The sequence below is a fragment of the Trachurus trachurus genome, assembly GCF_905171665.1.
Source record: "Trachurus trachurus genome assembly, chromosome: 15".
Taxonomy (NCBI): domain Eukaryota; kingdom Metazoa; phylum Chordata; class Actinopteri; order Carangiformes; family Carangidae; genus Trachurus; species Trachurus trachurus.
The window spans coordinates 5,671,370-5,688,920 of record NC_139906.1 but is presented as its reverse complement, the minus strand read 5'-3'; the positions used below and the strand labels follow the sequence as shown (position 1 = coordinate 5,688,920).

General features: G+C 41.2%; 1 protein-coding gene across 1 annotated transcript in view; it reads right to left on the bottom strand.

Moving 5' to 3' along the window:
• The window catches only part of atrnl1a (attractin-like 1a), a gene marked incomplete at its 5' end in the record, with an annotated part of 302,603 nt that overhangs the window by 219,834 nt on the left and 65,218 nt on the right, over positions 1–17,551 (bottom strand). Inside the window, 5 exons of the mRNA XM_083988807.1 lie at positions 2,852–2,984; positions 4,314–4,430; positions 6,175–6,293; positions 7,727–7,938; positions 9,828–9,912. Coding sequence (XP_083844933.1) covers positions 2,852–2,984; positions 4,314–4,430; positions 6,175–6,293; positions 7,727–7,938; positions 9,828–9,912 — 666 coding nt within the window. The remainder of the gene's footprint in view (positions 1–2,851; positions 2,985–4,313; positions 4,431–6,174; positions 6,294–7,726; positions 7,939–9,827; positions 9,913–17,551) is intronic.

The window sequence follows — 17,551 nt, the reverse complement described above, 5'->3', positions numbered from 1 at the left end:
GACGGTGGACTCAACATGAGTCAACATGAGGGTGAGTAGATAATGAGCGAAATATCATTCTAGGGTGAACTATCCCTTTAATGTGATTTATACATGATCTCATCAGTCTGTATTTAGTAGGCCGATCAAACTGTTGTTCTTGACCAGAAACCACATTCCTGCTTTGTAGCGACCTGATCACGGGATAGAGAGAAGAGATTAACTGTAATGATGGAGGATTCGATTAACAAAAGGCCGAGTTAAGACTGGACAACCGACAACTCACCCATAAAAACTTATACACGCACTCCCTGTTCTTATCAGGGTCACTTGGTGGCGTCTTGTGAGACGCTGTAATAGTTGGGAGGCCGTTCAATTTGCCGGGATGAAAGGGAAGAAAAAGTCATTCTGCCTCCACTGAGCACTGGTGTTTATTTAGGACTGCTGGACTGATTACATTCACAGGCCCATAATGGCTTCCATCACCGACCTTTTAATGCCACATAAAAGAAAATACCTGCTTTCTTTCTTTATTTTTTCGTCCCCCCAGCGCGATAGAAATGAGCAATAATCGACCGAAATGAGAGGAGAAAGACGGATGAGGGGGGAAAAACTGAGAGGAGTAGAAAAATAAATAGACAGATTAGGTTACGGTCTTTGTGTAAAAGCAGAGATAAACATGTCAGGCCATTTAGAATAATTAGTCATAACACGGTGTCTAAAGAAAAGGCCACAGCCGCCATGGTGGTGGAGCTGCTTTCCACTTAACTGGGTTCATTTTAGCCACACTGCTCCTGCACATGTACTATGTCCACAGAACATCACAGAAAATACCGAGGCCTTGTCTCTTATCACACTAATGGACACAGACAAAGAGATTTTCAATTCATCTGTGCAGCCACAGTGATTTCTGAGTGTGTCAAAGACTCAACTGTGACTCCACTGTAATATCTTTATCATTTATAGAAGGCAAATTTAACATTCAAATACAGTTCAGCCCAAATATCCCAATATGTATTATACATATAGCCAACAGCAGTTCAATTGTGGATAATATTGTGATATTTTATAGTACTGTATAGTATAACTGGCCTGATATTCCTCTTCAATTCAGCAGTGAGGTTTAAAAACTAAAGAAATTGGATAAATTGATCATTGTCATCTCTAGCTTCCCTGCTGAGGAGAATAAACAAGATATACATCCACGCCACAGCCACACTGTACGAACTCATAAACAGCAGGAAATGAAGTGATGTGTGAAGGATAATCTGACAAAAGAGGACTTTATATTGTCGATAATATTAAAGCTCAACAGAAATATCAAAGACGACGTATAACTTTAAGCTGTTCCACTGTTCGTTGTGACACATATGAACGTCCATAACGTCTGGATGATTCAACCGGTGTGAAGTCTGACAGGATTGTGGGAGCACAGAATTATAATTTCAAAAATCATGTAGATTTATTTTGCAGCTGTGACGCAGATGATGAGTCAGGAAACAGGTCTGAGGTTTAATCTGACGACCACAGAATACGGTGACTACACCACGAAAGACACAGCTCAGATTTGGGTCAAATTGTTTGGGAAGATCTAGGTTACTAACAACTTAATAAATAAATAAAATAAATGTATGTAAGCAAATTTTGCTAGTTTTAGAGCTGCAAATGAACAAAACCTTAATGATCCAGTCCCTCCTTAACTCAGCAGTAGCTCACAACAAAGCGAGGGGGAGGACATGTGTACCAGGCTGCAGGGCTCTGATGTGGACAGAAGAAAAGGGAGCAAACACAGTACCATCCTCTGCTTAGAGCTACCGCAAACTCCCAGTTCGGAGCAGAACCGGCTCGGCTCAGCTCGGCTCTCCCTCGGCGACGCGCTGTGAAAGCGGATCATTTGTGGATTCAAATGGCACCGGTACATTTCCTTTGCCCTAAGTCATGGTAGCACCAAAGCTGAGCTACGCTGAGCTCCAGAGCCGCTCCAGAGTACAGAAGACTTTGTGGACTCGGGTTTGTTAGTTAGTCAGCCAAGGATCTGAATCCAGAACATCCAGTAAACACTTCTAATTGGCCTAGTTCTCCTTGCAGCTGGGTGGAGAGCGCATCTCTGAAGTGTGTGTTCATGAATGTATGCTAATCCTGGGACGTGCACTGCACATGCCTGCACGGATGTATGAGGGTGTTTATTTGTGAGGAGGACCACTAAAAATATGCGGCTGTTTAGTGTGGGAACATGCAACTGCTCTGAAGCTACAGCAAGTGTGTCATGTGTGTGCAACAGAGGACAGCACTCCTCTATCGGCTTTGAAAAATAAGTATAATTACTTGAGAGACGGCGGCTGCGAAGGCGACTCTGCCAGACTCTTAATAATGAATCAATCAACAGCATTCACTCCGGTGTTGCATGTAATCAAAAAAGGATCCACGTGGCTTTTTATGAAAGTACAATTTATGCGCGTGTGTGCGTTTGTGAAAGTGTTGATGCAAGTATCTGTGTGCAGATCCTCAAGGTGTTTTAATTTTTGCTGCATAATGCCGCAGCCTCAGGAAGCAGCTTATAAACTAAGTTTCTCTCTTCCCAAAGATTTCTCTCTGAATGAAATGAGTTTCATGAATTTAATTTGAGCCGTGTCCTTCAGAAACATCCGGAGATTGAGGAAAGAAAAAAAAAAAAAAAACTGTTTTCTTCTGCAATGACACAGTAAATTATTAGTACACGGCCGCTGTTTAATCTAAACTTAATCTTTTAGGTTTCATGTAACTGTTTTGTTTGTATTCATAATGGTCTATGTGTGTATTTGTGGTGTGCTTGGCCTCAGAGTGTGTGTGTCAGTGTGTGTGTGTGTGTGTGTGTGTGTGTGTGTGTCCTCACCCGGCAGTGCTTGACACTCCTGCTGCTGTGGCTCCCACTGACAGTGGACGTTGATGGAGCAGCTCCTGCAGTTGGCCAATCTGAAACACTCCTGCTCCTCCCTGCGCTTACACCTGGACGGGTCTCTCACCGACTTCAAACACAAACACACACATACAGACACACACACATAGATACATACAGACAGAGGAGATAATATCAGTCCAGTTCAACTCCATTATCAGTGTCCTCCTCTACTGCTGATGCAATAAACTTGCAGAGATCAATACAATGTGCAACAAAAGGCTGAAGATGAATAAAGTGTGATGATCGAACCAAACACAACATGCAGAGTGAAAAGAGAAATCAATACGAGGGACACATTATATTGAGACTGACTTTTTATAGAAACGTGTGATTGCTGTATTCGCCCTGTGCATCTTACTTACACCTCAGAAATACAAACGTCTAACTTTACAACATCATAGGGATCCATACACAGCTTCATGCTGCTTCATCCTGACAGAGTGAATAATGTGTAATGAGTCAATCAGGACACTTCCTGTAACCACATGCGTTTGAAAGAGGCAGGAAGCGAACAAACCAACTGAGATGTGGTCCACATAACTTCTTTTTTTTTTTTAGCATTTCGAATCATTATCGTTATTATATCATTAAATATTATTTCAGGATTTAACATTTTAGCCATTTCCCTGGTGCAATTATTTGTGCTTTTTCTACTATTAAGATTGCAACATCATTTAATGATGTTTTAGGAGTAGGTTCATTACCTTCAATTATCGGTGCAAACTGTTTTGAGATCAGTGGGGCAGAGACGTGAGCTGCTCATGAAATGATACTTTCAAAACTCATCAAATACACAATCCAACGGCAAAATGCTCTTGTGAAGAAGTTATGACCTACACATTCACCACATTATGAGATAATAACGTATATATGAAGCACTACTTCACCCGGCACCCATGTCTGGACTATAGTTTCGGTTAAGCATTTGCCTCGAAATCAAGTCTGTCTGGTAACATTCTGTTATTATCTCATAGTGTGGTGAATGTACAGGTCACAACTTGTCCACCAGAGTGTTTTGGAGTTGTTGGATTGTGTATTTGATGAGTTTGATGAGGGACAGGTACTGTGCGTCTGGGTTGCGTTAGCTGAGCAGCTCGAGTCTCTGCCCCGCTGATCTAAAAACAGCTTGCACCAACAATTAAAGGTAGCAAACCTACTCCTATGACTATAGGGATTATGGCAATGGGCCAATTTGCCAAAATGTTCAACTATCCCTTTAATGGAGGTCAAGTGAAGGTTGTCACCAGGGCATGAAGGAGCATTAAATGTGAATTAGGCCTCAGATTCACCCTGATCTGCATATCACCTCAGGGTCTGCTCTGACCTCTCGACCTCAAACTCAACCTGAGCCGCAGCCTAACAAGAGGTGTCAAGTGTCAACAGTGTCAATACACACATGTCCCCTCCTCCGGGCTCCGTGCTTCCACAAGCTCAGCTGATGCTCAGACAACATGGATGGAGGTGGAGACAGAGACAGAGCGCCGCCATGCTGCTGGGCCAGCTCCAGAGTCAACTACACACACACACACACACACACACACACACACACACACATTCATATTCCATTCAGGTAAGCACACACACACACAGAGAAAAACACACAAAAGCAACATGCAGACACACATACAGAGAAAGACAGAGAGAGTAGGGACGAAAGTCAAAACAGAGAAAGAGACAGAGAGAAAACAAAATGAACAAAAACATAAAAACTCAGATGATGTTATTGAATTATCTAATATGTCATCTCTTAAATTTTATCTTTTAAATGTGCTTGAAAGATTATAATATGATCATCACAGAAAAAAAACAAGTGTAAGATAGTTTTTTTTTTTTTAACTCCTTTTAGCTTTTCCAAACCTTTGTGTTGCAACACTCAGCTCAAAATTTCAACCTGTACCCACTAGGGCTGGGTAAAAAAATCGATTTAATCGATTCTGGATCGATTTCATTTAAATTTTGTAATATCGATTCACAGCGCGTGAGATCGATTTTTCCCCCGGTAGTCTCGTGCGTGATGAAGCAGCGGTGCGGTTACGTCTGACGCTCTGACTCACAGTAACTACCAGCGGAGTTTCTTTCTTCCTCTTTGTAGCTGTGCAATGTAGCTATCGCTGTGTTTGATATGAATAAAAACCAAACCAAACTACGAGCGGAGTTCACATCAGCTCAGGACAGGTTATTGTTTCACTTGAGCGCTCCGACGCTGTGTGTGCGTGTGGCAGCGGTGCGCTGACACACACACAGACATCTACAGGAACCGCATGTTCCTCACGCCGTAGGTGAGCCTACATACTGTATGATACGTGTTACCGCAGAATAAAGGACACGAGCAGCTCGAGACTTTTCTCTTCCACTTTATGACCGTCGGATCATAACACATGACGCCCGAACTCCGGAGGGAGGCGACGTGACCGGGCCGGACTCGTCACAGGAACCGCTCCACACATTCACCGTCACTTTATTTACCATGGGCTCCGTTTCTACACATTTCCTCCCTCAAGAGGGAGGGAGGGAGCTTTAGCTGCTGCAGACTTGACTTGAGACAGTTTGAGGTTTTTTTTTTTTTTTTTTTTACCATTAATATTATTTTTACACTTAAAGAAACAATGCCTTAATTATAAATTAATTAAATAATGCAATTTGCAGTGATGGAATGTTGCAGTTCAAGTTCACTTTCACTTGCAATTCCTTTCTAATTTCAAAATTGCCCTTTTGAGAATTGGAACAGTTTTATTTACAGTTCAAGTTTAAACTGTCACATTTACAAGTTTGCACTTAAAAGCTGTTGTTTATGGTGAAAAGAAAAAAATAAAGAACAGTGTATTTTGTAACACAGAGTTGAGCCATTTTCATTTTTCAAGAGGAGATTGAATCGATTCTAATGAAATCGAATCGAATCGAATCGAATCGTGATTAATCGATTTAGAACCTTAGGAATCGAAATCGAATCGATTCAGGAAATTGGCCACAATACCCAGCCCTAGTACCCACAATGCATCCCTTTCTGGCCTCTGCTACCTCTCATCTACTGCAACTAATGCACCAAAATGTCACCTTTTATAACATACTTGGCTGATTACAGTGTAATTTCCACAGCACAATCATGCCTCCCTGAGAAGAATGAATGTGTGTGATTTGAAAGACCTAATTTGGTCTAATACAGTATCACCATCAGAATCCGACCTGTGGTTGTGAGGTGTTAGTTACTGTAGCAACACTGTCAAACACGTACCGACGCCTCGTGTTAAAGTACTCACCACGGTGCAGTTGCTGGCTTCAGAGATGCACTTCCTGTCCTCACACCACTGACAGCCCCACGTGTTGGCGGTGCAGCTCGCACAGTCCGAGAAGCGGAAACACTGCTCGTCTGTACTGTCTGCAGGAGACAAGTGCAACAAACACAACCATAAAAACACACAGTGAAGGTTTTATTTTTGCTGTATTTTCTGTTTTTGTGTTGCACTTGCACAGAATTAACAGTTTTATTCCTATACCTGCTCTTCTTTCCGACTGTGTTAAATGAAAACATGTGTGCTGCTGTTCTGACTAATCTGTAAATGAGCCTGAAAATATTCTGAACATCATAAAGAAAACTGGAAGATCTTTGGTTTAGGTCAGGAAGCTGAAGCACAGACTCATGTGGTGTCCATGTGCAAGCAGCTATACTTTGTTATTGTAGCAAGTGTAAACTAACATGTGATTTCTATGTCTTGGATGTGATTAACAGGTATTTACACATGGACATATTTCAGTCTGGTTATTTGTAGAAGAAACAAACACATGTAGATTCAGAGTGGAGGCTGAGCACTGATGTGGAACATGTCAATCTGATACAAGCGTCAGCTCCTAAAGCTTGAGACACAAAACGCTGTAGATCAAGCAGCTCCAACCCTAACCCTTGAACTGAAAATAACCTCGATGATCACTGTGATAGCGTCTGCAAATACACACTAACAGGGTTCAAGATTAAATGGTCACGAATGTAAACCAGTGGATGTCTGCAATAGTTCATGAAAAGTTTGATATGTGACGTTTTAATAGAAATACATGTGATCTGGTGTTATCAGAGAGATGGCTGTGCTTATTTTAGAAAAGCATGATTGGAATGTAATGTAAGTATATTCTATATATAAATGTAATATATATAATATATCCAGCCCTATAGCATGATACATGATGCTTATCCTGCGTATTTATAGATGTACATTTCCTTCATTTTATTCTTTTTTTTTATTGTCTTCAATGTTCTTTAGTATATACGATCTGTACTTAGGGTTACACATGCAAAACCCTTGGTGTTTTTCCTTTATTGGAGCCAATCTGCATGTGGTATTGTTCTATTTAAAAGCGACAGAACAACCACTCTCATAATTGCTTTCAATTTAAAGGCGCTGCAGTGAGCCGCCTGCAGCTGAATACCTGGAAAAAGCCACGGCATCTACATCTGGCAGAAACAGATGAGGAGGAGGAGGAGGGGGAGGGGGAGGGAGAGGAGGAGGTGGTGATGGGGGAGGGTTTAGACCAATCCTAATTACTTTAAAATGAGGTAATTGTTGCAGCATTGACCTTCTGTTCCCATAATTATGTTATGCAAACTAACCTCAGAAGCCAAATACTTGAGAATAATTAAAATTCTCGTGAAAAAAAATGGGTCTTTTGGGAGCAAGCAGTCCACTGTGATTGTGATGTGCATTTACACAAAGCGTTGACATGAAAATGAAAGAGAGAGAGAGTGAGAGAGAAAAAGTTGCAGACATGGATGAATGACAAAGAATCAGCTGGGCAGACAGGAGAACCAGTGTGACGCACCGGGTCGCACGGGGCAGAAAGGAGGAGGCAGCATCTGTTCAGGTGGTCTGGGCTCCCAGGGGACACATCTGTTTTTGCCCCAGTGACAGCGAAGACCGGGCCCAGCCGCGGCACACAGAACCGAGTTGGGAAAGGCCCGGCAGGATGGAGGGGTGTAGGCCAGGACGTCGTTCAGAAGGAGGCCCGAAAATCCTCCAAAGATGAACATGGTGCTGAGGGAGATACAGAGAGGAGGATTAGACAGAAACGTGAGCGTACGTATACGACCGTGGAGGGGAAGTGACATTCTGCAGCAGGAGTTTGTTTTCTAGAGGAGACAAAGAAATGTCTGCAGAGATGAAGACAGTGAAGGGGATGATAAGAAAACCGGAAAACCTTTCAAAAATAAACCTGAACTTTGGTTTTGGAGGAAAAAAAAAAAAAAAAACAGGGCAAAACGTTGTTCAAAGCTGCTCCTCTGAAGTTCAAAGCTGACATTTCTGTGTTCAAAGCTGACTTTTTGGTGGGTAAATGGTGTTAAAGGGTCAGGACTGAGTGGCTCTGCATCGTGATCGAACTCTTCCAGGCTTTTCAACTCTGAGTATTTGTTGTCGTTTTTTTTTTTTTTTTCTCTCTCTCATCACCTTTCCCAACAAATAGGCCTTTTGTCCATCGTATGTGTAGAAGCAGTCCAGAGATCCTGCAGTGAGACATGCTACACCCAGGAAGCAAAATGAACCAAAGATGTTTATAAATATGAGCCAGTTAACTAGTTTGTTAAGAGTTAAGCACAATTAATTTAACAAACTGAATATCTTATGGGGCTTTGAAGCACTATATCTTGACATGAAGCATTTGGCTCTTACAAAACAGCTTTGAACAACTTGTAGAATTGCAATTTCAGAATGTGGAGAAAAGGTATATATTTGTTTTGTGCTTTGTAAAATGAATTGCATTTATACATTTTAAACTCACTTATATCAAAATGATGTCAGACAACGGGGCCTCATAAAATATGACAAAAAACATTGGTATTGGTAACCTCCATCCAAATCCCCAAAACAATAAATAAGAGCACCTTTATATTTCATGTTAGTCATGTTTTCGCTGTATTTTACCGACCTATAAAAAGCCCTGTACTCTGACTGTTGTAAGAAAAAAACATTTTATCAGACTATGATTCAGAGTCTGTGGAAAACCTCTACAGGATGTCAAGTTATCTTCAGTTTTTACGAGGCAGAGAAAGAAAAATACACAAGAGAACATCGGCTGAGGAATTCAAGGTGCATCAACAACAGCTGTTTCCTTATGCCACTTTTTTTTTTTCCCTCTATTTTTCTACGCAGGTTTTTCTCTTTTGGAAATGCCAGTCTGAATGGTTTTGCCAGGAGACAATGCAGCCATTCAAAGACCACGTTATTTTAGAAAACCACAACACAAGGCTGGGTTTGACAAAATTTCCTGTGAATGAAGCAAAATCTAGAGACACAGATTGAGAAACTGGAGTCGTATAAACAGAGCTCTCAAGATAATAAAGAGAAAGACATGGTGCATAATATATACGTGTATATGTATATATTTATACACTGCATCCATACTAAGATATGTTAGGAGAAAGTACTGGGAGTGTGAAGCAGAAAAAAACATCCACATACAGACAAGAGCTGAGTTGGTATGTGAACAGAGAGTTTCAGAGAAGCCGGCAGAGGGAGACGTGACGACAGAAGTGTAAACTAAAACTAAATATAACAGTGAGATAAAGACATCAATCCACAAACTGACTACAACTGAGAAACAGAAGGACGGAAGACGAAAGTCGACCGAGACTCTCAGCTGCTTCCCAAACTTAGAGGACACTGCAGCAAGCAAGACATCAAGGAAATGTAAAAATGTACCGAGGAATAATGCACTGTGTGAGTAGATGTATGGGTTTGATTTGCATAAATACAAGTGAGTGATTTAGGAAGATGTGAACACCAACGACACACTGCTGAAGTGTCGTTAAGCAACACATTCAGTCTGAAGTAAAACAATTCAGAGAAGGTGTTGTCCTCCGACGTCCTCCAGAGGACAGAGGTGATGACAGAAAAGTAATTGTCTGACGACGAAGGGAGGAACTCACCCGTTGCTCACCACCGCAGAGTGTCCGAAGCGGTTGACGTCCCGGTGCAGCCCTGGTCTGGGGAGGACCGTCCACTCGTCACACGCTGAGGACAGACAAACACACACATATAAGTCTCTGTATAGACAAGTTTAAGATGTATGTGTTTGAGAAATTAAAAAAAGAAAGAATGATAAAGACAACTGTTGTTCAGCTTCTCTGTCCACTGCACAATGTTTTCATCAAACATCAGTTTATTCAGTAAAGGACAGACAACTTCAAGGTTTTCTAACCTGAGAAAATAACAGAGGCAAAGCAGAGGTGAGTCCATGACTGTAGTTTTATTATTTTATTATATTTAAATCCTTTGTGCCTTCACGTGGGCAGCTGAGCACAGAAACATAAACACAAATCAAAACATTACATCCTAGGGTTTCATTTTAGAGGAGGCTTGTTTCCAGGGAAAGTTATTTGCAGTCTGCCAGAGTCTTTTGTGAAACAATTATGATTTAATAAAAATTACAGATGAAAAAAAAATCTGTGCTGAAATTTAGAATTCATTTAAAAGGTGATAAAGCTGTTTTTGTTCTGATCTTCTGCAAAGGGGGAGAAGTTTAATAGTAGCTGGATGAATATGGTGCACAGTAAAGGTGACAATGGATGTAACAGCATAATAAAACTGAAAATAAAATAGTAAAAAAAAAAGACAAAACAAACTGTGACTATAACAGTAATCTAAATAATCAATGAACATTAGTAGATTAGTCACATTTGGAGTTGCAGTTCAAATGCAAAGCTGTTGGATCAGGCTGAAGTCTTTGTGGAGACTTCAGCAGCAGCAGCAGCATACGCCAACCATCAACTATGAAAAACAGGTTTGATAATATTTTCATCTTTTATCAGACTAATTTCCATGAGTTTCCTTTTCTTCTATTTCATTCTGGGAGTAAAGAGCGTCTAAGTTATTGCAAGTGAGGAGAGAAAAATGAGCTGGAGGGTGAGGCGCAGTTCAACCCGCTCCCATAATGTCATCACAAGGAATAGGAGCTCATTATCTTTACCTTTTCACATAAAATGACGGTGATAAGGCAAAGATAGAGAAGATAATCCAGGAGATAACTTCATAAAATACCATCATGAAGTCTATTTCTCTCTCTCTCTCTCTGTCACTGGAGCCCTCAGCTCTGTGTATTTTACTGTTTAGATTTTACAACTCTTTAATGTTTTAATGACTCCTACGTGCTCCCATTACATTAATATCAAAATGTGTGTGTGTGTGTGTGTGCTGTGTTAGTGTAAATGTCCCATTTAGCCAGATGAGCCTTCCCTGAGATCGGCCCGGTTGAGTCGGAGACTTGCGGACGCCAGGTTGCTAACGACCTCGTTAAGCCGTGTGCTAATTGGCAGCGCTTGTTTAAGAGCGAGGGATGCGACAGAGGACAGAGGAGTGAGACAGGGGTCGTCCTAATCATCACCAAGGACAACGAGTTTGTCACCAGCACGGGGTCAAAGGTCAGGCGTATTAACATATCACAGAGACTAATACTAGACTGAAGCCTAGTGATGCTGCAGCAGTTGGACAGGTAGATAAACTGTTAACGGTGGTCTGTCCTGACCATCACTAACAACCAGACTGATTGATTGATTGGTTGGTTGATTGAAACCTTTATTTTTCCTTGTAGGGAGACTAGGTGTCCGAAACAAAGGAACAGTTAAAGGGACAGTTCAACTTTGCCATAATCCCTATAGTTTTAGGAGTAGGTTCGTTACCTTTAATTGTAACGAACCTACTAATAATAATGGATTATAATAATAATCCATTATTATCTCAATGCGTGGTGAATGTGCAGGTCACAACCTGTTCACAAGAGCGTTTTGGAGATGTTGGATTGTGTATTCGATGAGTTTGAGTTCCCAAAACTATAGGGATTATGGCAATGGGCCAATTTGCCAAAATGTTGAACTATCCCTTTAAAAAAGGAGAGGCAGAAGACAGTCATTTTTTTTAAAAAAAAGATAATTTTCTCAAGAAAGCTAATTAGCTAATAACGTTAATAAATAAATAAATGCAAGGACAGCACATGAGAGGCATAACCAACTTCTGAAAAAAGTATTAAAGTGCCAGGTCAGAGTGAAAAAAGGAGCAAAGTCCATTCAAAAAGTGCCATGTCCATGGGTAAAAGAGTCAAGTCTGTGTGCAGTGTTAAAACTAAACAAAAATACAAAGAGAAATACATAATGTTTTACTCCTGTACACAAACCTAAGAATAAAAACGACTTATCAAAAGCTACAAAACACCTGAGAGTGACTTTTACTCTCTGCTGCAGGGGAGAGGAGCTCATTTCACATCTTATCATACTCCACCACACTGTGCAGCTGCTGTGCATGAATATCATTGTTTCTAGAAAACATTATCACTGACTCACTGTCCAAGTTTAATCTCAGGTTGTGCAGCGTCCAACATCTTACAAAGTTGTATAAACTAGCATCAGACGTCGTGTTGACAAGTTCAGTCTGAGGATCTGAATGTTTAAATCTCTCTGCAGAATCTATTTGCAGCTCTTTGCACAGACGCAGATGTTCTGTCAGCTGTACGTGTAAGGCCCTGCATCGCATTGACACCTCTGCTCAGGTACTCCTCAGTCAGCAGCCGCTCCAGGTGTGCGCCGCTATCAGCTAAAATCCATATGTGGTGCTGCTGCTAACAGTTAAAATGTTTTCTGGCACTTGACACTCTGAGCTCTAAAATAAGCCCAGGTGCTGCTGGGAAAGTCACACAACTCAGTTCCTGCACTTCAAAACAGCCCCAGTCGTTTGAGCTGAAAGTTTGGCACCTAAACTGTTTATCCTCTATTTTAAAGCTTTTTTATTATTATTATTATTTTGAAAATATACTGTATTTCTACAACATATCATGCTTTTTTTTGCTAAAAATAAAAAAGGCCTCAAGACACATGCAACAGCTGCTGTGACAGAGAGGTTTCTGCATCCACAGCTAAAACCTGCTGCCTCTAAATAAGAATACATATAAAACCACTTGAGTGACTTCTGATCCCACACCACCACACAAACACACACACTTTAACCACACACCCTGAGACTGAAGCTGCCAACCCACACACGCACACACACAACTGCAGCCTCAACAGATACTTATAAGCCACACAACACACACTCACACATGCGCAGGGACACACACACGTCAACACAGATTTTTAATTTCCTCTCAGGATATGAGAAAATCTGTGTTAATAATGCATGGTGGGACAGAGAGAGAAATCATGAGTCTAGATCGAAGCGGGCAGGAAGGACGGGCTGATTGACAGTTTGATCTGATCTGCACTAATGGAGGTCTTGATGAAGAAGGGAGGAGGAGGAGGAGGAGGAGGAGGTTTGAACGGCAGCCACTGTCGGCTCCTCCAATATATCACAGCTCCAGCATCTTCCAAACAAGCTCCCAGCATGCCCTGGGCTTTTCAGTGGGTCGTGCCATGTGACCATGTGTGAGTGTGTGTCAGGTGTGTGTCTGTGTGCAGCAGTCAGTGTGTGTGTGTGTGTGTGTGGGTGTGTGCCTGTGGTGTGTCAAGTTGGAAAGGACCACGATTTTAATCAGAGTTCATTTTCCCCCCAAATCTAATTAGAAATGTGAGGGTGGGGGGGCTGAAGGGGGGAGAGGGAGAATTAAATCCAAATGAAAAGTGCCTTCCGTGTCGACCTGAATCTAATGTGTGGCAGCAGAAGAGCAGGAGAAGCTAATAACACCGCGTCGCCCCTCCAAGGTTAGCGCGGCAAAACAAAAACAAATTAGCACTCGAAACCCTTCTGCTAGGAGGCAGCGAGGAGGCAGCGAGGAGCGGAGGAGCAAATGAAGACAAAAAAAAAGGAGGAGGAATGGCGAGAAGTGACTTCCACAGGTGGAACTAATTAATTATGTCCTGGAGAGATGAGAGAGGGGAGAGGAGGAGAGGAAAGAGGAGAGGAAAGAGGAGAGGAGAGGAGAGGAGAGGAGAGGAGAGGAGAGGAGAGGAGAGGAGAGGAGAGGAGAGAGCATGAAAAAGAAAAATCTCATTCAATAAACAAGCCGGAATTTGAACTAATGTAAACTTTACACTTCATTAAAGTTGATTTCCATTGATTTCCTCCATAATTTCCACTTCCAACACTTCCTGATAAAACTATTCTATTACAATATACACACACTACACTACACTACAGAAACTAAATAATTTATAAGTGTTGATTAGAGATATTATTGCTGACTACTTAAATATTTCCATGGAAGTCGACTAGAGGTAGATCTGACATTCAACAGATTCTGCTACAGCTGAATGTTTACTCAGGTGATTGAGGAGATGTGTCAGTTTCAGAATCAACATTTACTTGAGAGTTTCTTTTAGAGATTATGCTGTTCAGATATTAACGGCTGCTTATACAAGCAAGTCCAACAAACAAAGCTGTTCTTTCTTCCGTCCAACAAACCAGATATTATAAAAAAGCTTTATGGCTGCAACTGCAAGAGAACAATTTCTTAGTGTCCCCTTTAATTAGTCCATTATTACACACATACGTACAGTTTTAAGTTACATGGTAATGGAAAATGCTAGGTGGGCAAAAGAGACTGTTCAATAGCACTATATTTCATATTTTATTATCACTTGTTAATTTTTTTTTTCTCAAATGTATTATTCATTTCATCATCTAGTTTCACTGTGCGTCTCTGTTCATACTTGTTTCCAACCCAAACATTAGTACGGATATCTGAAAGTGAATTAAACTATTAAACTGAATGACATTGACCTTAAACAATTTTCTATTCTAAGGCAAGTATTTATACTGAATGAAAAAAACTATCATTAGCACTGAATCAGATAGTGAATTTCTTAAATTGCCCCTTTTTTCCACTGAGGCCATGTGGGAAACTCTACAGCAAGAAACCAAAGAGAGGAAAACTGAAAAAAGGAAAAAGCTGAGAGACATTTCTCGACTTGACTCAGGTTTAAACCCTTTCTTAAGATCGTCATAACCCTCGGTGTGTTACACAGTCACCACACGGGCCCAGCCGATGAGTTTAATTCCACATAATCCCTTTCTGGGTTACAGGAGACTGTTGAGTAGCAGCACCGAGTCATTTCTGAGCTGAACCCCTGACACGCTGCGGACCGCTCTGCTTATAAAGCTGCTGACACGACGCTGAACCCTGTCAACACGGTGTCCTCCACAACACTGACAACCAACAGGTCACCACACATCAGCAGCACCGGGGGCAGAGACGTGCAACATGTGATCCTATGAGGAATACTGTGTCTTATTGTTGTTACTGCGCAAGTCAAGACATCTCACAACTGTGGCTGTGTCCCATTTCAAAGGCTCCTTCACAATCAAAGTTTCCAATGGACCAATGGAAATACAAAGCAAGACAACGCAAACATCCACTATAGGCTACTGTAGACATCTCATTTTACAGTTCAGCTTCTCTAGTCTATGACAGCTATTAAGAGCCATAACTGCATAGACAACATCCTTTAAAGGGATAGCCATAATCCCTATAGTTTTAGGAGTAGGTTCGTTACCTTTATTTGTCGGTGCAAGCTATTTTTAGAACGGCGGAGCAGAGCCGTGAGCTGCTCAGAGCTACGCTACGGAGGCTCATGTGATTTCTTGGTTTCCCTCATCAAACTCATCAAATACACAATCCAACAACTCCAAAACGCTCTGGTGGACAAGTTGTGGCCTGCACATTCACCACGCTATGAGATAATAACAGAACGTTGCGAGAGTTTTCGAGGCAAATGCAGAGACTGCTTGCCGAAAAACTGCCCACAAAGGGAACACGCATCAACAGTTTTGCATGAATTTACCTCATACTTTAAGTTGTTTAATCTGTACAAAAACTTACTACTGGACATTTTATGATGGGTTGTAGACACAGATGTGGCAAAACTGTTGCCACAAGAGTCTTTTTCTAGAGTCCTTTGTATAGATTTTATTGTGGCTTTGTTGTTTTACCCGTCAAGAAATAGGAAGGCAGTTGTATCTAAAACTTGCCTCCTCTTCTTGAAAGGTTCATTTTTATATTTACCATTACCACGATAAGATATATCAAATATCAAATGTAAACAAATGATTATCCAATTATGTAGGAGTACTGATCTCTGTCTTTTCAAGGTCAAAATAATTTTATCCTCTAATGTCTCACTGCAGCACCTTTGTTTCTCTCCCTTCATCCAGTTTCAGTTTCCCTTTGTTTTTTTTCCATCTCCCCCCTCCTCCTTTGCTGCATCTCTACTACAGTAAGTGAGAAAGCTGGTGGACGATAAAGTTGCAGATCTGCAGATACGAGCAGTAATGAATAAATTATGATATTTATAAAGACAGGGGTGTGCTAGCACGGAGTTGAGGGACATGTAAATACACACATTTATTGCCAGTGCTGATGGGCCAAAAAAAAAAAAGAGAGAAAAAAAAGAGCACCATTCAACACTATGTTGTTTCCAACTTCATTAGGCCTGGGATGCTGTGTAAACAAATGCTTTATTGTTTATTACCTTTGAATTTGCCTTTTATTCACAAGCTTATTATCTGCATTATCCTGGCATACCTTTATTGTCTTTAGGTAATTCTTTTTCTCTGTCCTCAGTGCTTCCTTTTCTCTCCCTAAATCCCTCCTTCATTTACTCTTTATTTCTCTCCCGCTCTGAGCAGATCCCCCTCTCTCCTTCCGCACTGCTTCCTCGCATCCACTGCTTTATCTCACCAGTATCCTCCCTGGTATTTTCCCCTTTATTGTGTAATTTACAGCAGAGTGTGACACAAAAGATGAAAGAAAAAAAAGAGGGAAGAGGAGATAATGCCAGGAATAAAGAACATATAATAAAAAAAAATACTTTAAATGCAAAAACATATAACTCAAGGTTCTGCTTTCCTACAGCTTTAAGCTGCATCTCTTTTTCTCTGCCTTCTTCTGAACACTGACTCATCTATTCAACAATCTCCATGACTGCACGGATGCAACTTTGATCAGGACCACCCCATGTGCTGTGGCCCAGGAGGTTAAGGGTGAGTGGTTCGATCCCCCAGACTGCCCCTCATCTTAGTTTCATCAAGGTATCGGTGTGATGTTTGACTGTGTGTGTGAATGGGTGAATGTGGCATCACTTGAAGAGCACCTCAAGAGAAGTGCCTTTCAAGTGCAATGCATTGACATTTGGAGGACAACCTGCTGTGTCACCTCAGCCCATTTCAGTGTGCTGCATTATTTGTGGTTGAGGGATGCTGCAGCTGTAACTAAGATTTTAACAACAATGATGAAAAAACACCACAAGAACCTGAGGGTTATTTCTAACAAAAAAACAGATCAAAAATCCAATCTGTAGGAGACCACTTCAAAATGTGTTCAACATACACTTGACACTGCTGACTTGTATCATCAGAACAGACATGTTCTGTGATTTTCAGCTTGCTATGATTATATATTAGCCTTTACACCTTCTGACAGCTGAGAATATTACTGTTAGGTATTGTCCCCCCCTATTAAATATGAAAGAACATGTCTGTTCTGGTGATACAAGTAAGAAGTGTGAAGGTGGGAGCCTCCTTTCATAGCTTTCATATTTAATAGAGGGGTCAGCGGTACCGCAATGTGTGTTTCTCTTCTATAATGCACAGTCTACATCTTGGACGCAACGTCTTTCTACATACGGGCTTCCTTCGGCCTTCAACTGGGGCATAGCTCCGTGGAAAACAG